A 24,764-nucleotide genomic window follows, 5' to 3' on the forward strand; every position below is an offset into this window, starting at 1 on the left:
CTGTCAAACCAGGGCCTGGAAGGCCTTCCACGAAGCACAGCCCTCACATTGCCGCTGCCCGAAATATATACATCCAGACCCGCAGGCAGAGGAAACTGCACTTTGTGGTGGGAGGATTTGCTTACCTGCTCCCCAAGACTACCGTGGTGCTCCGGTGTCCCACACGCAGGTTCCGCAAGCCCCTCATCACCTGGGAGAAGGACGGCCAGCACAGCATCAGCTCCGCTCACGTCACTGTGGCCCCTTTTGGCTACCTGAAGATCCATCGCCTCAAGCCCTCAGACGCAGGCATCTACACTTGTTCCGCGGGGCCCGCCCGGGAGCAATTTGTAATTAAGCTCATTGGCGGAAACAGCAAGCTCGTGGCCAAGCCCCTGAGCCTTTGGAGTGAGGAGGAGGAGGCCCTGCAGGTGAGGAAGGCCAATCCAAAGGAGGCCTTGCAAACCCACAAACACCAAAATGGCATCTTCTCCAATGGCAGCAAGGCTGAGAAGCGCGGCCTCTCGGCAGACCCTGGGAACCGCTATGACGACATTGTGTCTAGGCTGCTGGAGCAGGGTGGCTGGCCGGGAGAGCTCCTGGGCTCCTGGGAGGTGCAGGACTCCGCAGAAAGGAACGCATCCTCTGAGGAGGATCCCAATACTGAACAAGCCCTCTTGCATCTCCCCTTCACCATGGTGGCTGAGCAGAAGCGCCTAGATGACATCCTCAGGAACCTGTCGCAGCAGCCCGAGGAGCTACGAGACCTCTACAGCAAGCACCTGGTGGCCCAGCTGGCCCAGGACATCTTCCGCAGCCACCTGGAGAATCAAGACATGCTTCACAAGCCTTCTGAGCAGAGGTTTCCTCCCGTGGCCATCCCACCTCATAAACACGTCTCTAGCTTCAGCAGCTCCCTACGGAGCTCCTCTGCGGAGGCCGGGGGCAGCTCCCGCAGGCCTCACCGCAAGCCCACCATCTTGAGAAAGATCTCAGCGGCGCAGCAGCTCTCAGCCTCCGAGGTGGTCACCCACCTGGGGCAGACTGTGGCTCTAGCCAGCGGGACCCTGAGTGTGCTTCTGCACTGTGAAGCCGTTGGCAACCCAAGGCCTACCATCCACTGGACCAGGAACGGAGAAGAGGTTCAGTTCAGTGACAGGTGAGCCTCATAGAATCCTGATCTAAGAGGAAGGGTTGGAAAGAGAAAACGGGCAGCGTGCAGGAATCACCCCCTAGCTTCCAGACATGTTTCTGGTAGATAGTATTAGAGAAAAACAAAGCATTTAATGTCTCCGAACACTATAGCTCCATCTTTATAATTATTGGCACTGCTTCCCCTGCCCCTTAGGAGCCCAAATATGAACGAGGTGCCCTAGGAAATGTTTTGAATATTGGATATAATTACCCGAACTTGGGTAATTGTCTTGAAAGGACACCATTCCAAGCCACAGCATTATTGTGTTTCTGCCTCACGGGCTGAGCCATTGAAAAGCTTGGATGGACATGAGGACTGTCTCTACATTAGTTTAGCTTCTCAGGGCTGGAGAGAGGGCAGCTAGCTAGCACCAGCTGCTCCCTAGGCAACCCTCCCCTCTGGCCAGGCTGAACCAGGCTATTTGTTCTAGGAAGTTTTATCCTCTGTTATACCTGTGATTGTGCATCCCAATGTCTCGTGGTGCCTCTGTCTGGGGTGTGTTATTGTTGGGGTGACAGCATGTATTATTATTGGGCTCCTGGGACCAGAGCCATTCATAAAACTAAAGTCAACGATGGTAGTAGAAACAACAACAATCATGCTTTTAGCGGTGCCTATGTAGCAAGAACAATGCTGCATTTTCAAAGTGTTCTCCAAGTCACTTTTATAACAGCTCTAGGGTAGCATGGAGTACTGACAATTTGTCAGGCCACCTCCAACGTCACTGGAACCTCTTTCACTCATGTATAAATGACCACAGAAGCTCAAAGTCCGATTGTTGACAAGGCCAGGGGAAAGCCTTGGGCATAGTGACTTCAGTATTGCCTGCACATGTCATTTTTGAGTGCTCCACAAATCGGGGTTCAGTGGTCACATGAATTTGAAAAGTGCTCTGTTAAAGCTAAACAGATGTGTTTACTGCTGCACTTTATGTCTGATTTTTAATATAGCACTTAATATTTTTATTATCAAAATAATAAAATGGCTATAAAGCAATTCAGATGATAGTCAAATCTATAAAGTAAAAAGCGCAGCTTTCCCTCTTCGCCAGTCTTACTCCCCGGAGACGACCACTCATAACAATTTGGTATACATCCTTTTAGAGATTTTGTGTATTTTATTGCATTCTATAAAGCCATCTACACACTTAGGACTTGGGTTTTAATGGACGTTAGTCATGCTCAGAGCCTCTGACTGGGTTTTGACTGCATGTGTTTATAACGGTGCGTAGAGATCCGTGCCACGGCGCCTTTTTAACAGCTGATTACTGCTCCTGTAAGCACTTAACTATTCCCCGACTGGAAATTATTTGGGGGTTTTCACTTTTCTTAACTCATTTAAGCATCCCAATGTATGTTCTCACTTTCCAAGAGGACATTGTCGTGTGCAATGCTTTCAGAATACTCTTTTGATCATACACACACACACACAAGGGGGGGAGGCTTAATGTATTCAGAAACACCAGTAATTCCTGAACTAGCACTTGGGAAATGCTACCATGGCCTTTTAATTCACCTTACCAGGGTTGAGCATCTAATTCCAGAAGGCTTAAGAGGGAGATGGTTTATTAGAGGAGGCTAATAAGTAACTAGGTACTCAGGATACTAAAGCTGGACGAATCTAAGCCAAGAGAGATCAGGTCTTGACCGTCAGTCACTCGGGACAGTGTTTGAAAGGCATGGTAGCATCAAGAGGAATGAACGTACTGGAGACTGTGGGTAAACAGGGTATTTTTAAATTTATATTTTAGATGTATCAGTGTTTGCCTGTATATATATATATATATATATATATATATATATATATATATATCATGCAGTGTTTGCTACCATGAAGGTTTTATTCCCTAGATCTAGCCTTGAAAATGTTTTGCAATATAAACTAATTACATGCAATCGAGAACCAAACCTGAGGCTCTGTTTCTGATGTTTGACATTACAATGTTTGCAATTTGCTGGCCACTAACAAATATGGCTGCAACTTGGTTTTCTATTGGGTTTTCCAAATTCTAGTTGAGAAAGGAGAATAAATGTATCTGCTCCGAGCATGTGTGAGTCACAAGACTGCCATGGGGGCCACTTTGCTGCGTGCTGTTGGGGACCCCTGCGATGCTGAGTGTCACTGTTTGTCTCCATCACTTTGTCGTCATGGTTCAGAAATGCTCATTCACCTTCAGACAGAGACGTGCTGAAATGTCCGGGGTTAGAGTTAGCTCCGTCAGTCTGTTTTTGCTTAGCGTCCAAATCCTCCTTCTTAGGAGTCTGCAAGATCCAGCTGCCTGCTGGTCTGTAGGACTTTCCAATTTATTAAAATGTATAATAAATATCCTAGACTATCAAGAATAGGTCAAGGCAGAAAGAGAGCCAAAACTCGACATGAGAGAAATTAGTTTTACCAAAGAGTGAATAAAAAATTCAGATACTATTGACCCATGTTACATGTAAACCTTACTCTAGGAAATAAATCCACATGATCCTTAGAAGCACAAGTCAGCTTCTCAGGCAGTAGTTTCCAGCGTGTCTTGAGTATATTGTGACAGACTGGTTCACTGTACCCCCTATTTTCTTCTTCCTTTATTCTACCAGGCCTACCACAGCAGATCGTGTGCTAGATATTGAGGATGATAGAAAAGCAGATTCATTTCCTATTGATGGGACTTGGTATAGTTAGGAAGCCAAAGGGATGAAGGCAGTATTCGTGAGAACAGAGCATATATCCAACTGCTCCTATAGATCAACCCACTGGAGATACAGGGATGAATGAAACAGGAGTGCAAGGTTCTTGCAGATGATTTGCATCTAGAGTTCTATTCCAATAACACATATCAGAGGGACAATAACACAGATCAGGGGACAATAACACAGGTCACGGGACAATAACACAGGTCAGAGGACAATAACACAGGTCAGAGGACAATAACACAGGTCATGGGGACAATAACACAGGTCAGGGGGACAATAACACAGATCAGGGGACAATAACACAGGTCAAAGGACAATAACACAGGTCAGGGGACAATAACACAGGTCAGGGGACAATAACACAGGTCAGGGGGACAATAACACAGGTCAGGGGGACAATAACACAGGTCAGGGGACAATAACACAGATCAGGGGACAATAACACAGGTCACGGGGACAATAACACAGGTCAGGGGACAATAACACAGATCAGGGGACAATAACACAGATCAGGGGACAATAACACAGGTCAGGGGGACAATAACACAGATCAGAGGACAATAACACAAGTCAGGGGACAATAACACAGGTCAGGGGACAATAACACAGGTCAGAGGACAATAACACAGGTCAGAGGACAATAACACAGGTCACAGGGACAATAACACAGATCAGGGGGACGATAACATATATCAGGGGATGATAACATATATCAGGGGGACGATAACATATATCAGGGGGACGATAACATATATCAGGGGGACGATAACATATATCAGGGGACGATAACATATATCAGGGGACGATAACATATATCAGGGGGACGATAACACAGGTCAGGGGACAATAACACAGGTCAGGGGGCAATAACACAGATCAGGGGACAATAACACAGATCAGAGGACAATAACACAGGTCACGGGGACAATAACACAGATCAGAGGACAATAACACAGGTCAGGGGACAATAACACAGATCAGGGGACAATAACACAGATCAGGGGACAATAACACAGGTCAGGGGACAATAACACAGGTCAGGGGACAATAACACAGGTCAGAGGACAATAACACATGTCACGGGACAATAACACAGGTCAGGGGACAATAACACAGGTCAGAGGACAATAACACAGATCAGGGGACAATAACACAGGTCACGGGACAATAACACAGGTCAGGGGACAATAACACAGATCAGGGGACAATAACACAGATCAGGGGACAATAACACAGGTCAGAGGACAATAACACAGGTCAGAGGACAATAACACAGATCAGGGGACAATAACACAGGTCACGGGGACAATAACACAGGTCAGAGGACAATAACACAGGTCAGGGGACAATAACACAGGTCAGGGGGCAATAACACAGGTCAGGGGACAATAACACAGGTCAGAGGACAATAACACAGGTCACGGGGACAATAACACAGGTCAGAGGACAATAACACAGGTCACGGGGACAATAACACAGGTCACGGGGACAATAACACAGATCACGGGACAATAACACAGGTCAGGGGACAATAACACAGGTCACGGGGACAATAACACAGGTCAGAGGACAATAACACAGGTCAGAGGACAATAACACAGGTCACGGGGACAATAACACAGATCAGGGGACAATAACACAGGTCAGGGGACAATAACACAGGTCAGAGGACAATAACACAGGTCAGAGGGACAATAACACAGGTCAGGGGACAATAACACAGGTCAGGGGACAATAACACAGGTCAGGGGACAATAACACAGGTCATGGGGACAATAACACAGGTCAGAGGACAATAACACAGGTCAGGGGACAATAACACAGGTCAGGGGACAATAACACAGGTCAGGGGACAATAACACAGGTCACGGGGACAATAACACAGATCAGGGGGACGATAACATATATCAGGGGATGATAACATATATCAGGGGGACGATAACATATATCAGGGGGACGATAACATATATCAGGGGGACGATAACATATATCAGGGGACGATAACATATATCAGGGGACGATAACATATATCAGGGGGACGATAACATATATCAGGGGGACGATAACATATATCAGGGGACGATAACATATATCAGGGGGACGATAACATATATCAGGGGACGATAACATATATCAGGGGGACGATAACATATATCGGGGGACGATAACATATATCAGGGGGACGATAACATATATCAGGGGACGATAACATATATCAGGGGACGATAACATATATCAGGGGACGATAACATATATCAGGGGACGATAACATATATCAGGGGACGATAACATATATCAGGGGGACGATAACATATATCAGGGGACGATAACATATATCAGGGGACGATAACATATATCAGGGGACGATAACATATATCAGGGGACGATAACATATATCAGGGGGACAATAACATATATCAGGGGACGATAACATATATCAGGGGACGATAACATATATCAGGGGATGATAACATATATCAGAGGGATGATAACACAGATCAGGGGAACAATAACATATATCAGGGGACAATAACATATATCGGGGACGATAACATATATCAGGGGGACGATAACATATATCAGGGGGACGATAACATATATCAGGGGGACGATAACATGTACCAAAGGGATAATAACACAGGTCAGGGGTACAATAACTCATAGCAGAGGGACAATAACAACTCTCAGAGGGAACTTTTCTGACCCATATAACACAGGACCCCCTCCTTCCCAGCTGTTCTTGAGCCCTTTAATTCTGGCGTTTGACCTACAGGATTTTCGGATTGATTGTCATATTGTTTGCTTGTTAATTGTCTCTCTTTGATGGCACAAAGTCTTTCTTTGCTGCTCTAATTCTAGTGCTCCGGTGGCAGGTGACACCGAGGAGATACTAGATAATAGCTAGAACGAGACTGGGAGAAGAGAGAAGGGAAGCAAGATACAGAAAATTAAACAAGAAGTGATGGTAATGTGTATTTAGGTACAAAATTAAGTATGTGATAGAGAAGTCCCGGGTGACCACTCTGGACATACACTCTAAGGTGATGTCTATAGGCCAAAATCCAAATGATGACCAGTGCTCAGAATATGCTGCCCAGACAAAGAGGCCTTCCGGACAAAGGGAAAGTTATACAAAAACTCGAAGTGGGAGATGACCCGGTTGTGCTACAGAACACCAGAAGAAACTCATTTGGGTGCAGTGTGGGGAGGAATGAGGTTATAGGACTAAGCAGAGTCCCCAGGGAAGCTTTAGTTTCTAAGGATCAGGAGAACAGTTAGGGAAATAGTAGGCAAGAAAATAAGCGACACAATCTAATTACCAATTTGACAGATTCGCGTTTACTATTTAGTGCCATGGGAATTGTAACGAAGTAGGAGCGGCTTGTCATCACTCGAGGATAAACTCCAAATACCATTGCACAACACACGGCACTTTCTATCTCTAACATCTGCCCATCCCTCTGGCCTCATCTCTCACTAGATCCCAGCTCATGGCACTGAACTGTGCCTGAAAGCAACACCCAGTTGCTTTCAGCTTATAAATTTGCGTTTGCGTGGGACCTTTCTTCCACTGCGTCTGGCTACTTCCTCTTCTTCCTCAGAAGAAGCCTTGCACCAAAGTCTGGGTCAGATGACCCCATGCAGGCCCCCCCCATGTGCCCCAGTCTGAAGTCTTTCATAACCCCCTACCATGGTGCACCAGAGCTTTTCTAACTTACCTTCTGACAGGTAGATGTTTGAAAACATGTCTCATTTCCTCCAGATTTCTGAGAGCATATTGTATACACGAAGGTGAAATGAATGAGCGGGGGAATCTCTAGTGGATGCTGCTGTGTAGACGGAGCTTCCTAATCACTGGGAGGCCACGGTCTGTGTGGCTTTTGTTCAGGATAGGCAGAGTTGAAAAGTGACGCCTACTCCTAAACCAGTGGTCCTCAACCTTTTTAATGCTGCGGCCCTTTAATACAGTTCCTCGTGGTGTGGTGACTCCAACCCTAAAATTATTTCATTGCTACTTCATAACTGTGACTTTGCTGTGTTATGAATCCTTATGCATAGATCTGACGTGCAGGATATCTGATATGTGGCCCCTATGGGTTGAGAACCACTATCCTAAACAGAAGTGTGCCACGGTGCTCACCTGTTCTCTCCTCAAGACATTTCAGAAAGTCCCAAGACTCTGTGGCACAGGGCACTGATGAAAGCATTCATATAATCAAATAAAAATGGGGCACAGACACATTCCCACCTCCTATCCTCCATCACCTCCAGACCCATGGAGGAGTCGTCATGCTCATGATCATAACAGCTGATATTGAGAGCTCTTCCCTTGGGTTCAGGAATTCATTTGTGCTAACTTCACAAATGTCAGAATTGCAGTAGAGAGATGTCCCACAAGCTTGCTCAGAACCCCACAATATGGAGCAGAAATTGATTTTGAAGCCAAAGGAGTCTGAGTCTTTTTCTGACTTACATTTTTCTTTACAGAATTTTTTCGGTTTGGTTAAACGCATTGGCTTGTTACTGTTTTTAAGGAAGTCATCGGAGCTAGCTAAAGCTGATGTAAATTATCACTCAGTATCCCAGCCAGCCAGCTTCCGATTTATACGACTTTTATATTTCACATGTGTCCATCTGTCTTAGGTGTATCTTCTTCTGTATGTAGCTTTGCCTTCACCGATATGAAGCCAGCTACTAACATGCACAGCTAGGCACACACTTGGCACTCAGTAAGCGTTACAATAGTTACATCCCAGTGCTACCTTTGTATGCCTACAGAGCAGAGCTGTGCGCAGGCCTTCACAGACCAAGATCAGCAGTGAGAAGAAGCTAAATTATTTGTTTTTCAAGCATCCCTCTTGAATCATCACATTTTGAGTTGAAATTCAGGTCATGGTCACTTGCAGTTCGTAGCTGGGTAGGGTCTATCATACACACCCTTCACACCTCTAGCTAGCATATGGCCCTTATCCTAGTCTGATAGCAAGATTTTATATAATCTATGTAAACAGCTCAGTATTCCGCAGTTTGAAAGTGGCTGTAGAAGCAGTACTTGTAAAGACCACACTGACTTCCTTACAGAAAGGAGTAGCCACATTCTCTAAATTGGCACTAGAAAGGGACTAACCAAATTCAGATAAAGTTTGCTCTTTGCATTCAGAAATACCTAAATTTTACTGATCAAGCCATAGATTCAGGGACATTTTTGCTCTGTTTAACATTTTTCTACCCAAAGTGAGCCAGTAGCACACACTGCTTGTAGTTCCATAAAGGCCAATAAAGGCCTTAAAATATGTAAGCATGGCTGCCCCTGGAGTTGTAGAATTTTCCAAGAGAACTGTAGGTAACCATGAGGAAGCCCGCTACTTAGAAGAAAGTCTTATTTTTTCCTTAGGGACGGGAGACAGCACACAGGTGATATTCTACCCGTACAGTAATTTAGAGAAAGGGAGTGCTGGGGAATGCCTTCCTTCTTATCTCCAAGTCTGTCCCCATTCCTTTCTTTTCAGTGTGCCCACCTTATTCTCCATTCCTTTCAAATCTGTTTACAGGAGGTAGTAATGACAGTCAGGCTGGAATCAGAGCAACTTGGACACAAATTACAGTTTTGTCACTTACTATATCAGCCTTAACCTTTTAAAACCTTGGTTTTTCTTGCTAGTTAAATTAAAATGATATCAATAAAAGCAGACACTATTATGACGTTTTATCTTTCCGAGCATCAAGGATATAGACAGCTTAGCCTTTAATCAGTGTGGCCAATACCTGAGATGGACAACTTAAACACAGCAAGGTTTGCTTTGGCTCATAGTCTTAGAAATCCCCATAGTTGTCCCTTGTCGCTGTTGCTTTGGGCCTGTGTAGGAGCACATAGCAGAAAGAGTTGGTCACCTCATGGAAGACAGGAAACAAAGGAAGGACTTGAGTCCTAGTAGCCCTTCAAGTGCACATCTCTGTGACCTAATTTCTCACACCAGATTCTGCCCCTTAAGGAGTCCTTTACCTCCCAATTATGCCCAAGGATAGTGACCAACTTATGGCACATGGACCTTGGAAGACACTTATCCAAACCATAGCAACAGAGAACCAACATAATGTCTGTGATGTTCCCAATACATGATGGATGGCCATTTTTCAGTATTCATAACCATTGTCACTTAGACCTGCCGCCATTGTCTTTCCAGTCTCTCTGTTGAGATGATCACTGAGCTTTGGAGTGAGGGGTATAGTATAGATGCCCATTTAGAGATGAGCACTTCACCATCTCTTTACATTTACAGAACAATGTGTAGGCTCTCGGTGGTACTCTGGCCAGAATACGTTGGACAATATTCCAAAGTAGTGCTGGACAGGAGATGGATTAAGGACTTTTTGGAAAGCTTTATCTTGGGAAACACAGGGAGTCCACAGATGGAAACTTCTCAGAATGAAAGAGAGAATCAGATGAAAAATTCCTCCAAGGTCAATCTCAGAACCATAATTGTGAATAATGCTATATGTAAAAATCATAAGTCCATGAAGTGTACTTTCCAAGTTTGTAGATAATATAAAAACTGGAGGCGGCGAAGACGGAGGGGAGAAAATGAACCGGTTTCAGTTTGATTTGGCTTATTTCCTTTACAAAACTAAAGGAAATAGAGATGACAAATGTTTTTCCCAGTTGAAGTGTAAGAATAGCAAGCCAGAGAAGTAGGAACCATCCCAATAAATACTGACTCTTCAGCAAAAGAAAAGCCCCTAGGGAGCATGCCGAGGTTACAGAACGATGCTCACAAATTGAGCAGGCAGAGCCCATCAGGGGACACTGGCAGGAAGTGCAGCATAGAGTCAGCTCCAGTTCTTCCCTCAAAGGCTAGGGAGAGAGCGTCTTCAGGTCCCACTTGTATTTAGTTTATTCTTGTTAGAGCCATCCTTAGTAAATCACAGGTATTGTTTTGATAAATGAAGAAATCACCGAGACGCATCAAAATTGGAAGTGCATGTTGAAAAGTCAGCCAGCTTTCCTTGCAAAGAGCCAAATAATATACATTTGGGGCATGAGCTGTGTGAGCTACTCAGTTCCACCCTCAGCTGTCGACAGTATCCACACTGGTATACAGTGTTGCGACGAGACTTTATTTACAAAAAATATGCTGACTAGAGTTTAAAGACAACCCCGACCCACCAGTCAGAAAATTCAGACCATTTCATGGAGAGCTTATAGTTTGAAACAAATTACCCAGCAAGCAGATAAAGCTATCCACATTAGCAAATTCAAACCCCTATGAATGTCTAAAGAGAAAGAAGCCAGAATCTTGGCAGGAAGCATAAGGACAAGGTTAAGAATGTGCTGTCAGGTGGCCGTTCCCATTCCAAAAATACTTTCTGGGCTTCCATCTGCACAACGGGGAGGCTTCAGCAGTAAATGCCTTCTAGTTGGTGATTGCATGAAGCACATCAGAGGTTTAAGAAGTTGCTTCGGCTAAGTGGGAAACTTCACAAACCTCAGTCAGTTCCCCAGATTTCTGCACAAACTCAGTCTCTGCTGCAAGCCTCTGGACTACTGTGATTTGGGGTTTCCCAAAAGAAATCACAGAGGAGGTCGTCTTAGAGAGATCTCTTCATCTGCTTCAAACTTCGTAAAATTCAGACTTGAATCGTTGTATCGTACATCTTCCTAAATAACTACCAACATTAGTGCAAATTACCCCCTACCAGAAATGAGGTTAGTCCTTGTGTCTTCCTACCTGGCCTCAGTAGATGATAGGATTTGGTCGGGTTCAAAAGGGGTCAAAAGTCATTCCCCATTCCTGATCCTAGCATACTATAGCTGAACAAATTACTTTTGCCTCCTCTCAGAAATAATATAAAGCCAGTAACGTGGTGAAAGAATAAAATGATTCAAAGCATGAACACCTGTGTCATAAACATTGGTTCTCATTCCTCCTTGTGGTACACTTTAAGTTAATCTCAATAATCTATAAGCAGAAAAAGAAATGTTCCTCTCGAGATAAGGAAAAAAACCATCCCTCATTCTACACAGTATTTCTAAGTTCTCTATTAAGGCATGCTCTTAAATTTGCCCTATTTGCCCCTAAATTCCCTGCTTGCCAGTTCTCATTCTCTTGATCAGTTGTTTTATACCTTTCTAAAATTGCAGAATTCTGGCTGTTTTTCTTTAAATTGTTCACATATTGGTTATGGAATAACTTGTCCTTCTGATTTAGAAGTTCCAAAGTAAAGAATAGTACTGAGGCCATTGCTGCCAGCCCAACCCAGTGTGCCCCATGGCCTTCGTCCTCTTTGCTTCTGAACCGCTGGTCTCTCCCACAGCCAGCCCCATGCCCCCTCCTCTCTGTGCTGAGTTTATGCTATTGTTTTAAAGCCCCTTGTGTCTCATCCACTCGCTCATCTCACTCAGCTCCCCATGCTAAACAGAATGGCACAAACCTGTCATTCATCAGCTGGAAGGCAGAGGCAGGAGGACTACAAGTTGCAGGCAAACCTGGTCTATAGAAGACACTAAACTTTGTTAACCAATTGCTGCACAGCATCCATCATGCGTGACCCCGGGCATGAAGGAGGACCAATAGTTACACTGATAGCTGCAGCAGTAACAAAAGAGTAACTTCACTGCTGTCACGTAGCGTCTTCCCAGCCTTTCCTATGTGCTTCAGATGCATGAATGCACATGGAATCACACCCTAGGTAGGTGCCGGAACTCTCATTTATGGACGAGGGGACTGTCATTGAGAAGTTAAAAGAAATGACTCGTCCAAAGCCACAGAACTAATTCATGATAGATAGAGGTGACTTGGAACCCAGTGCACAGAGTTCCGGAATTTGTGTTCTAGTCCACTACCCACCGTGGTTCATTGTGGTTTTGATCACCTTCAGCCCATTTGCTTTGAAGGTCACTTAAATAAGAATGTACTTATTCAACATGGCAACATTCTGGTGAATATAAGTCCTTACCCTTGAGCTCATAGTTTATAGTCTAGCTGAAGAAATGAAACCCTAGCAATGGAAAGAAGCCTTGTAGAATGGTTGTGAAAGAATTCCCATGTGAAGGAAGAATTTCTGTGAACTACAGTACCATAACAGAAGAGAACTTGGACTCATTGGGGAGAATTTGGGAGAGTGGACAGAATGTGGAAGGATTTCTCTTCTCCCTACCCCCCTAAGCTAATGCCAAAGAGTCAGAGTGGTCATCTTGTCTGAAAGAATGGGTTGTTTCAAAATAGGAAATATGTCTGAAAGAATGGGGAAGAAGTGTTGTGTGGATGTCTCAGAAAGCCAAGTCCACACTTTCTGACCAAAGGCATAGTCAAAGAACTGAAGCAATACGTTTTAGAGAAACGAGATGTGATGGGGAGGGGAGTCCTCCTTACCTGACATGACCACAGTTCTGTTGTTTTGTAGGCTTAAATCATACCCACTCCATGTCCCCTCATCTTCTGGTTTCTCAGCTTCCAACTCAGCCCCAGGGGACTCTTTCTGGTTTCCGTGTTCCTGTGCCTACACTTTCCAAACAGGCCTGTCAACCTGAAACTTAAATACAAGCTGGCAGAAATCAACTACTAACAAATTAAGTTACCTTAATAGAGTTGATGCCTAAAACAGCATTCCCCACACCCCACTTCAGGAATTTTTCTCCCCAGTTCTTTCCCTAGAGTAAAGCAAACCCCATTCTCCATAATTAGCCCTTTCTTCCTAGAGAGCCCTCCAAACCTCTCGAAAACTCCTGCTCCCCTCCAGTGACAGCCTCCCAATCCCAACTAACCAATTCTATATCTACATTATAAGAACTACAGAAATCAAACTTCCTGTTTGCCCTAAAAAATATTAGCCTTAACAGATGGTTAGGGAGGATAAAAATTTATACATGGACCAATGTACCTAAAACCCATGTATGGACAGCTTTCTAATTCCAACCAGAAAACAAGATGAAACAGTGGATCCTGAAGATATTACAGAGTTGGGAGAGAGAGTATTCAATCAAATGAGAAAGCCTGTTCCAAATCCTGTCTCTACCTGCAAATAACTGTGTACCCTTGCCCTGAAGGTTTAAGAATGTAAACAGTTTATACAGTGACCACTGCAGGTCTGTGTGGACTTGTTTTCTTAAGATGACATTTAAAGCCTTGATGAAGGCAAATGTTATAGCTTATTTTTCTTGTATTCCATTTATGGGATAAAAGCATAAACAAATGTTCAATCTCATGATCACTATTTCTTCCTTCTCCTCTTCATTTTTTTCCTAGTTTAGAGGTGACTTTGTGCCAAGTATAATGGATCTCCGCCTCTCTTTTCACCACATCTGTCTATAGCAGCATTCTTTCCCAACTTCAGATGTAGGCTTATGTTTTGGATTAGGTATTATGGTTTATTCAGCTGTGTCAGTCCACAGAGCAGTTGATGTAGTTATGAAAGGTAAACTTCACCTCAAAGAGATGGCAGGTCAAGCTCAGAAGTTCAGTATGGGTGAGGTCTGTGCCTTTGTATAAGATCAGACAAGTAAGTATAATAGTCCTATGGGAAAGGAACCTGAATATGGAGATCCAAGAAACTCAGAGAGAACGGCCAATGTCATATGACCCAATGTCATGTGACCATTCTACTTCCTCACACCCAACATACATGCACACGCGCATACACACACACACACACATGTACCCATGTATGCACGCACACACGCACACCATCACAAGAATCAAGCATTACTAACTAGAGGTACTAGAAGCAGAAACACCAAAGAATGGTTTAGAAGTTCTGCGCATTGTTCATTAGAATAGCAGTTTCTCTGCGAAGCAGGAAACACGCTGCATCTACGTTTGAGTAGTGGATAGACTGCATTGTAGAAAGTCAAAAGGTTTGCCAATGACCAGTACTTAGATCCTAGCAGCACCAAGGTTCAAAAGAACTATCTTCTAGCCTCCTGCTCCAAACACTGAGGAATCCTGGAAAAGCAAAATGCTGCTGCTTGTAGGGAGGCAACCAGGCTAATGGATGTGGGGATTTAGTGCCCTTTAACCCCTGCCTTCTCAGTGCACTGAAACCGAATATGATCTGCTACGTTCTACTTAAATTGGAGCCGTCTGCTTTTGCTATTCTTATAAAGCAATTTGTGGAAGTGTGCATATTCCTGGGACATCATAAGATTTTAAATCATGGTCAATTTTACTATTTTTTCCCATTTTTAAATCTAAAACAGCTTGCACACCTGAAGAGACTTAGCAACGTTGTTGCATTAGGCTGCGTCCGAGGAGATTCCTTTAGGACACCGTGAGGCTGTTATCAGGGATAACTTGCATAACCATCTTTCTTTTATTAGCTTCTTTGAAGTAAACTCACAATGCAACCATCTCACTTAGAGGAAAAATATCCAGAGATTAACAAATGTGTGAGCAAATGCATGGACAAGTTGCATCATAGCCTCCTGCTGCTCCCCGGGCGGCCCCCATGCAGTTCAGCCCTAGTCGAGGCCCCCAAAGCATGCCTGTCCCCAGGAATATTTGTGATGGTCCAGAATAGTGCTAAATTAAGTGGAAATCACTACAAAACTTCCCTTTGGCTAATATTTTCTACTTTCTTCTCCATTGCGTGTTAAACAGAACTGCCCTATGTAGCTAGATTGAAGGATGCAGTCTTACCCCTGCCTTCCTTCTGACGGAGGTAAAAATAACAACACAATAGGCCCACAGCTAGCAGAGGAGCTGAAAAGAATCCTTCACTACAAGACTGGCCATTCACCTTAGCAATACGGAGAGATGACCAGAGGTGGTGCCGAGCGGCAGATCCATTGGGTCTAGAGGGACCCTGCCAGAGACACAGTAAAGAAAATAAAGTGAATGAATATCCAGTTGGAAAAGGTTGCTGGCGCAAAATGCCTGATTTCTGGTATTCGGTTAGCTATCAGGCTTTAAGAGTCCTCTTTCTTGAACAAGTGAGCCCCCAGTGCCTGCTTGGTTCCTAGGGATAAATGTGAAAATAGTAGTCAGGTCTTTGGGTGTTTTGAAACCAGGAATGTGGAAAGAACTGGTCCAAAGATGTTTCATATACCTCTCTGACATGAACAATCTGTCCCCCTACCCTGTCTCTCTAACTCTTCTAGATTCCCACATCTTCTTACACTTCTAGGTTTCGCCAGCCTCCGTGAGTCACGGAACCAGCAGTTTCAAGGCCCCATCATTAGTCTTTCCTCAGCCATGGCAGAACATGGAGTTCTTAGAAATGGTGCAAATCTAGGAAGTAATTGTCGTTAGATAGACTAGAAGTTCATTATAGGTGGCCACAATTTGACTCTTGTAATTCTCTTTAGGTAGACAGAGATACCTAAAGTACCATGTGGCTGTCCTAGAATTGTCTGTCCGTGACCTAGAAGGACAAGTGTCGCTTCACTATACTGGGCATCTTCTCTGTAGAAGGTCCTCTGTAATACCGTGACAGATGGAGGCAATATGACCTGTGAGCTGCACCTGTGTATACGGGTTGATGAAAACAATAGATGTTTATATTACTGCCTAGAATTGGAAGACATATAATTTCCTTGAAATAACAATCATTTTGTCAATTACTGACCCATAGCTGCTTCTCTTCTACCGTCATGCCTTAGCAGGTGCCTCTTTTTATATCCCCAAACCCTGTGTTCTTCCTACCATCCAATCAGGAAATGCTCCTCCTATATAGCTTGTCATTTTCCTTAGTAAGTCTTTCCCCAAATCTTTTTGGGCATTTGTTTAGCATCCTCTCTCATGGTGTATGTATTTGGTGCACAAGTGTTGTCTGTTCCAACCAATAGCATTAGATCAGGTAGTCAGTAAGCTCTGAAAAAAAAAAATCAAAACCCCCATTTAAGATTGCTAACATGCCAATCAAATCAACAAGATATCCTTGGTTTCCTGGATATCCTCTCTTATCTTTCTGAGTTGTTAGAACAAAGGTCTCGATACACCCCTACATACCTCCCTATAATGAATACCAAAAAGAGCATCTGACTTGACCAGGTCTACATTTCTTTTCTGTTGCTCCAGGATTCTTCTACAGCCAGATGATTCCTTACAGATCTTGGCACCAGTGGAAGCTGATGTGGGCTTCTATACTTGCAATGCCACAAATGCCTTGGGATATGACTCTGTCTCCATTGCTGTCACATTAGCAGGTAACCTGAAAACCCCTATCCAGTTTTACCCTGAAATCTTTATGACTAAATGCCTACAATATGTCACAAATGCCTAGGATGCATAGATAAATATGACTTTGATCCCACCCTCAGGGAGTTTGTAATCTATAATCATAATAGAAATGAAGTTTAGCATGAGGGAGAATAAAGGATTGCAACTGAAAACTGAAACATCTTATGCATATGAGGAGGTCTTGGAGCTTGGGTGGGTAGGATTTTTTGTAAATGGAAACAGAGCAGAGAGCAGAGCCTGCAAGCACACAGCGATAGGGAGCACCCGTAAAGTGTGAGCTACGATTATTGCGTGCCCTTTGGAAATCCTGTCTTTTCTCCTTGTCCTACCTCTTGCCAAAAATCAAAAGAGAGACTTTAAGGCTGTGGGCAACTACAATTCTGTAGTCATAGCTTAGAGCAGAGTGTTCCCCAACTTCTCTCTGGGTCAGCTTTATTCAAACTGGAGTTTTGTTCAAATGTATTCCTACCAATGGTTTTCCCATATCCGCGCATTGTGACTGAAATCACCAACCCTCAGACTACAATGCCTCCCAAGGCTGTGGCGTTGAAGCGATGTACTTTTATAAAACTTTACAACCTGGGACAAATCCTTGCCTTTGGAACCATAAGAGATCTTAGATACTGACTGGACCAAAACCTTGTTTCTTAGAGGCCAGGCAACCTGAAGTTACATCTCTGCCTAGCTGATGGGAGGAACAAGGGGCTGAAGTCCCCTAAAGCACAGCAATTCGTTACCTCCATTGGCCCGCTGATCCTACAAAGACAGGATCCTTTTCCTTAGACCTGAGCTAACGGTCTTTGCAGCAATGTGCCGCATGTGTTTGTATTTATTCCTTTCGATTGCTACTCCCATCCGATGATTCAGTGGATGCTAGGAAAGCCGGCATCACCCGCACTGACCTCATCCGTCTATGTGGGGATTATGTTGTCACACTGTACTCGAGTCACACATGCTACTCCCTTTCAGATCTGGTTTGCCAGAGTCTTTCTGCCCCCTTGACCTAAGGCGGAATCCGGGACAGGACCTATAGCAGCTTTGCAGGGAAGATGAAAGCTGATAATGAAGAAGGCAGGCTAAGGTGCCCTGAGATATGAGAGAGCATTTTCTTTTTCCTAATACATTCCAGTTTCAATTTTCCTTCTCTCTATTCAGAGCCCAGACGCTCAGCAACAATCTTTTAAAATCTCTTCTGCTGTCTGCCCTCCAACCCACACTTTCATGGGCACTGCTAGCATGCTTCCAACTGCTGGTCATTGGTGGATTAACTCTCTTGTTTATACTGAATTAGAGTTTAGCTCTGCCAGGAACTGAATACCCTTGTTCGCCCGAATTTAATACAATGAATGGAAACTTGTCCGGGGTTAAACAAGGCTGTTGTAACATCGGGATCCTCCTTAGCTCTTTGAAGGCGAGCTTTTGGAAGCTGCCAAGAGTTTCAAAGCCAGAGAATAGAGACAGAGAGACTAGAGAGATACCAGGGGAGGAAGTGATGAAATATGACCACAGACACTAAGGTCCCCATCCTTCCACTGCTGGGTTTGTCCAGGTCAGCTGATAAATCAGCCCTTCAAGCAGCCCCTTTAGAAGCAAAGTTGAAAATGGGGGTGTTGCCTTCCCATCGTGTGTGCACTTTTATCTGGGGTTGTCATCCACACCTCAGCCAATGTTGTGAAACATTCGGTAAGAAAACTCAAGTTTGGGGTTTCTAGGTGCTTACAAATAAGAGAAGGCAGGAGATGTGCCTGTCTCAGATGGGGAAATGGATAGGATCCTGCTGAAACCCAGCAAAGCGGCTCACATCTGTAACCCACCACTGAGAGGCCAAGACAGAAAGATCTGGGTCCTCAGCCAGCCTGTACTATTTAGCAAGCTCCAAGCCATCAGAGGTTCTAGAGAGAAACCCCATCTCAAACCAAAACAAAGACACTGCTCCACAATACGTGTTATATGAGCTGAGCATAACCTGAGTTTGGAGGTGGGAATGAGTGTGGAGCACTCCTAAATTGGATTATCCGCTATGCTGCTTATTACCTGCATGATCTTGAAACAAGTATAAAACTTGAGTGTGTTGGGTACCAGTGAAAGTAATACTGTCCATGGGTGGTGTGAGATTAAGATTGTAGGTGTGAAAAGGATCTTAAACTGAGGGATCCTGGGAGTAAGGGGGATGGTCTTCCCCAGAGAAGAGCACACCACTTACTTATCTAACACCAAAAGCTCAGCCCTGAACACATACATACAAGTAGCACTATATGGACTGAAGAGGTTATTTAGGAGTATGTGTGTATACATAGACATATATGTATGCAGTAACAATAAAAGCAGAGCCTATGAATCTGAAGGAGAGTGGGGAGGAAAGGGAAGGGAGATGTGTTGTAACTTATAATCTGTGTGTATGTTTATGTATGTATGTGTGTAGATATATATGTATATGTGTGTGTGTATGTATGTGTATGAATGAAAGAAGAGCTTAGACTAGTGTTGGCAATATGATTCACACAATAAATGTTAGCTTTCTTTCTCTAGTTCTTCTAAAGTGAAAACAGCCCTAAGGTTGAAAAGCATCAGCCAGCTTTGTTTCCATGCTGTTTTTAGCCTGAGTCTTCAACACCAATGTCTTTCAGGTGTGGACTTAGCTCACTTACAGTCAGATTCTTGTAAACCCCAGGTGCTGCTGTATATATGGAGAAATTGCGGTGCTTTCCTGGACTTCGGTGTAAATTAGGTCAAAGAGAGAGAAAACTGAGGCTCAAGATAAGTAGGTGGCCTGATAATTTCATAAGCACAGACTTTGGTCCTGTGGGTGCCCCCTGTGTAGATCCAGGGAGCCTCAGAGCGTAGGTCTGAGTCACACTTGGCACTGCTTAAGATCCCACGCAGTTTCTTAACTTGCTGACTTCATGAGATCACCAGTACCTCCCAGAAACATCCTGAGATGAATAGACCAACACACGTAAAATGCTTAGACTCATCGTGCCCAGCGCATCTCAGGTGCTGGCTGCTTGTCAGACAGATTACTGTTTGTAGTGTCAAACCAACGTCAACTGATCTTTAGAGTGGGGAGAAGCCCTGAGAGACTACCATGCTCACCAGCTTTGTAGACCGTTTCTGAAGACCATTTCTCTCGGTGTCTCTGAGGCAATCAGGGAAGCTGGATTCGCCAACTGTAAAGTTTTTAAGCACCTGGGCTGAGACAAGGACATGGGATAAGAACACCAGGAGAGGCACAAATCACTCTCGTTTTTAAAACTTCCTAGTGAATGTACAGGTAGAGCAGAGCTATGTAGAGGGGAGTTTCTGATGCCTGCTCATATTGTTGCAAGAGATTGGAACACCATCCTAGCCGGTCGGATTCCACGCACTGAGCCATTTGCTCAGAAGCCTTCCTAACCAGAATGGCGCCGCAGCAGTTTGAAGAAAAGCAGTAGTTTCCTGGTAAATTGCTTCCTTCTGGCTCGGCGAGCTCCACTTACCAATGCAGATGAGAGCCTCTCCAGGTGGAGATCACAGCTGAAGTCATACTCAAAGGGGAAGTGTTTCTGGTTGTCGTTGATTTTCTAAGATCACAAAAAAGATACTGTAAGGCTGCCTTGACATCATCAGTGGAAAATGAGGAGAAGATGCGGGCTAGGGGATGGGGTATCTGTCATGGAAAGAGAGCCCAGATGAGCTCATCTCTAGTTGCACAGGGAGACAGAAAACGCTTCTCCTTTCCTGGCCTGTTTTCCTGTCTTTTCATGCATTGAGTAGCTGACACATTGTGTCGAATAAAGAGATCAGAGAGCCCCTGCTGGGAGGATAAAACTAAAAGGTGGTTTTTTTGAAATTCTTTTTCTGCCCCTCCTCATCGTGATTTAGTAGCTGCAATAAAAAAAAAGAACAGGAATCGTGTAAGCTTTTCATAACGTTAAGTCATTTCAAATCGGCAACCCTCAAATTTCTCAACCCGCCGTGGTTAACTAGAGTTTTCTTCATCAAGTTAGACTCAAAGAGGGCTTGTCACCAGCAGCAAAGGTTGATAAAAGAAGCTTTTCGACAGTGTCCAGATCGAAAGGCAAGCTGGATGAGTTTGAGTGTGTTCCAGTGGTACTCTGAGTCAATGGGCCCTAGCACAGACTAGAATCCTAAGCCACCAAGGGCTTAAGTTCTCAAGTGCCGAAGCCTAGAAAGCCCACCAGAGACCTGTGCTTCTATAGAACGTAAAGATAAAGATAGGCATATAACCAATATGCCTGGTTTTCAAGTAGACTTAAGGAAAGAGATAAGGTACAGGCAAGGGTTGCAAGCACACTTGTCCCAATTCCTCATCTGCCCAGTGGGGTGCAAGAAGGATGGGTGGGTGGGCAGATGGGGGATAGCATGTCTTCACCATGGTTTCCAGGAGAGTCTACAGCCACCTATAGCCACACCCTGTTGTAGCTTGCTTGTTTGTTCCCGGCTGCTCAGCCCCGAAATAATCATACAGAAACTATATTAATTAAATCACTGCTTGGCCAATCACTTAAGCATATTGCTAGCTAGCTCTTATATCGTTGGTTAACCCATTTCTATTATTTTATGATAATGGCCTACTGACCAAGTTCCAGATGGCAGCTTGCGTCTTTCCCCTCTGGCAGCTCCATGGCGTCTCACTGACTCTGCCTTCTTTCTCCCAGAATTCAGTTAAGTTTTCTTTTCCCCGCCTAGCTCTATTCTGCCCTGCTATAGGCCCAAAGCAGTTTCTATTTATTAACCAATAAAAGCAACACACATACAGAAGGACCTCCCACACCAATACATACATACAAAAGAAATGGCAGAAACCTTAGCTGTCTGTTTTCCTTAGGGGTCAAGTTCAGTTGATTAATTAGAAGTGATAACAGCCAGAACATGAGGAACATGATGTCCTGGCATGGGCAAAAAGAAATATCTAAGATGAATAGTAATGGAATCAAGAAAGCTTGGACTTGTTTGGAATCATGTTCCCTGATGCTCACTACCCTGCAGCATTTATATTAAAGCACACCAAATAAACAGAATTTCAAGGGTTAAAAAAAATCCATTCCTTCTCGTACTTGCTCAGGATAAGTAGTAGCCAGTGTGACCCTGAATGACCACAAAGTTTTTCAGTTTTCTGAAATATTTATGTATTACAGAATCCATCCACTATGCATGCACAATTCAGATATTTGTTCAGCAAATCTACCTTTGTGTAACTATCCCCACAAAGGAGGGTTTCTTTCCATTTTAATAGTTTTCTTGAGGTATGGTCCACATACCAGGCCGCTCCACTAACGCACACAAGTCCGTGGCACTTAGTATATTCAGAGTTGTGCATCTGTCTTCACATTCAATTTTCGATAACATTTTTGTTCCTCCCCAACTCAACTCCACACCCTTTAGCCATCACCCCCAGTCTCCCAGGCAAACTCGAATGTGTTTTTCTTCTGCTAACCTGTCTATCTGGAACAGTTTACATAAATGCAGTCATACAGTACTTTTGTCCTTTGCCAATGATCTTTGGGCATAATAATGTGCCTTTAATACCATCCTCTTGTAGCATATATGAAGCTGTCCTTTTAAAGATAAATGGTCCCTGTAAGAACTACTATTCCTCGGGGTAGGATAATAGTTCGCTGTGTGAACAGGTTACCTTTCATTCGTCTCTCCCTCAGGTTGTAGAAATTTGTGTTGTTTCTTTTCACTTTGGGATGTCATGAATACCGATGCTATGGATTCATGTGCCAGTCCACATTTGGCTTTAAGTTTCATCTCTTTGTTAATACATTTCTCAAAGTGTAAGTGTTCCATTGTGTGAAGCATTTATGTTTACCTTTTGACAGAACTGCCAACTTTGCCCCAAACACTGGTATTACTTTACATCGCCATCAGCAGTCTACATAGAGAGGCCGAGTTTCTCCACACTCTCACTCCTTGTTCTTGTCTGCCACTTTTATTACAACAGTCATCATGGCTGGTGGTGGAGTATATTTTCTTTTTTTAATTGCTGTAAAACACAGTTGCGACAACTTACACGTCTTCCCACCTTCTCATCCTCACCCAGCCAAACATCTTTTTGTTGTTCATTGTTCATCTCTGTGCCTTCTTGGTTGCAGGGATAGTTTTGGAGATGTCCATTGCATATATGGTGTGCACACTCATTCCTGCTACTGTTACGAGTTCCATATATTTCAGGGCCTGAAACAACACAGATATTATCATAGTTCTTACAGTTCTGTGTGGAAAGACAGATAATTGCTGAAATCTAGATGGAGACAGGCTCCCTTCTTCCCTGAAGGCTCTAGGGGAAAATCCTTTCTTTCTCATTCAAATGGATGGAAGAATTTTGTTCCATGTGACAAATGACTATGGAACCAATTTTTTAATTATAAACTAAATGTCAGCCAGGTGGTGGTGTTGCACACACACCTTTAATCCCAGCACTCAGGAGGCAGAGGCAGACAGATCTCTAAGTTCCAGGACAGCCTAGTCTACAAAGCAAGTTCCAGGACAGCCAGAGTTACACAGAGAAACCCCCTCTTAAAAACAAAACTAAAACGAACCAAAAAAAATGTCATTTCTGGGCTCTTGTGGTCACTGTGTTCTTTGTCTCTCAACCCCTTCAAGGCCAACAATGGTGTATTTAGCCTTCACATTCATCACCTACACATTCTTCTGTCCCTTCTTCTGGTTCTGAGAGTTCCCGTGTTTAAACTGGGGCCCACCCACGAAACCCAGGGTCATCTCTCTGTTTTAAGTTCAGCAGGTTAGCAACCTTAATTTCCTTCTGCGGTATCATGGTTTCCAGTGATTAAGACCTCTTTGCAAAGTCATTGTTTTGTCTGCTGTACAGTGTCTGAGGACACAGCTCGTTCCCATCAGACAGCTGCCAAAGAACAAAGTGCAAGTCAATGTTGCTAAACCTGATTTTTCCAAAGAAGCCAATCCAAAAATATTTTTAAACATTGCACTTTTTAAAATATTTCTATTTTTAGTTAAACCAATTCAAATTTTTAATATCACTAAAGAAGGGAGGTTGCTGTCATAATGGGACACTTTGGGAGATGTACTTGCCTCGGTGCCAAATTTAGAAGCAGATTCAGAACTATAAGCCCATGGCTTAATTGTAAACAGAGGATCTTTAAATAGATGTACTCTTGGCTCTTTTAGACCTGAGAGTTCTGTGACTCTCTTTCATGAGAACAAAGGACAGCCAATCCCACCCACAATTACCGTCTCTGCGGTTCCTTCCTTACCTGTAGATCTCACAAGGAAGTCGACTCAACTTTTCCATTGTGGAAGAGAAGGAAGGAGTATGCAGCCTTTGCCGTAAAATCTCAGAAAATAACAAAATGAAACAGTCTCTAGAGCATGCTAAACCTGGTCTCAACTGGAGCCCAAGTTCAAGGGAAGGAAGGGGAAGTTGAAGGAGAACTTCACAGACAGAACAGCAGAGGGTTCATTCTAGAACAACAAAATGTGGAAGGTTTTTAGAAGGGAAATCAGACTGAGGGGGGAAAAGCACTCATATTATCTGTGACAGGACAATTCATATTAAATTACCAGGAGGTAAGGTCTAACAAGAAGTAGAAAGTAGACAGTGATATACAGTGTCCATTACAGCAAATATCAGCCGAGGATGGTGTTGATATTCGCCAAGGTTCCAGCTGATCTTCATCCTTTTAACCTAAGCCAAGAGCCTTAAGTACTGTAACTGAAACTTCCCCTTTTAAGGTTTTCATTTTCAGGTGT

The 24,764-nt window shown here is 43.8% G+C and overlaps 1 protein-coding gene across 5 annotated transcripts in view; it reads left to right on the forward strand.

Annotated features, from left to right (window-relative positions):
• Positions 1-24,764, forward strand: part of Adamtsl1 (ADAMTS like 1) — a 376,592-nt gene that overhangs the window by 278,061 nt on the left and 73,767 nt on the right. For all 5 annotated transcript variants that reach the window (XM_075945016.1, XM_075945018.1, XM_075945014.1 and 2 more), the window contains 2 exons: positions 13-1,138; positions 16,869-16,996. In XM_075945016.1, coding sequence (XP_075801131.1) covers positions 13-1,138; positions 16,869-16,996 — 1,254 coding nt within the window. The remainder of the gene's footprint in view (positions 1-12; positions 1,139-16,868; positions 16,997-24,764) is intronic.

This window comes from Microtus pennsylvanicus, chromosome 13 (assembly GCF_037038515.1).
Source record: "Microtus pennsylvanicus isolate mMicPen1 chromosome 13, mMicPen1.hap1, whole genome shotgun sequence".
NCBI classification, from domain to species: Eukaryota; Metazoa; Chordata; class Mammalia; order Rodentia; family Cricetidae; genus Microtus; species Microtus pennsylvanicus.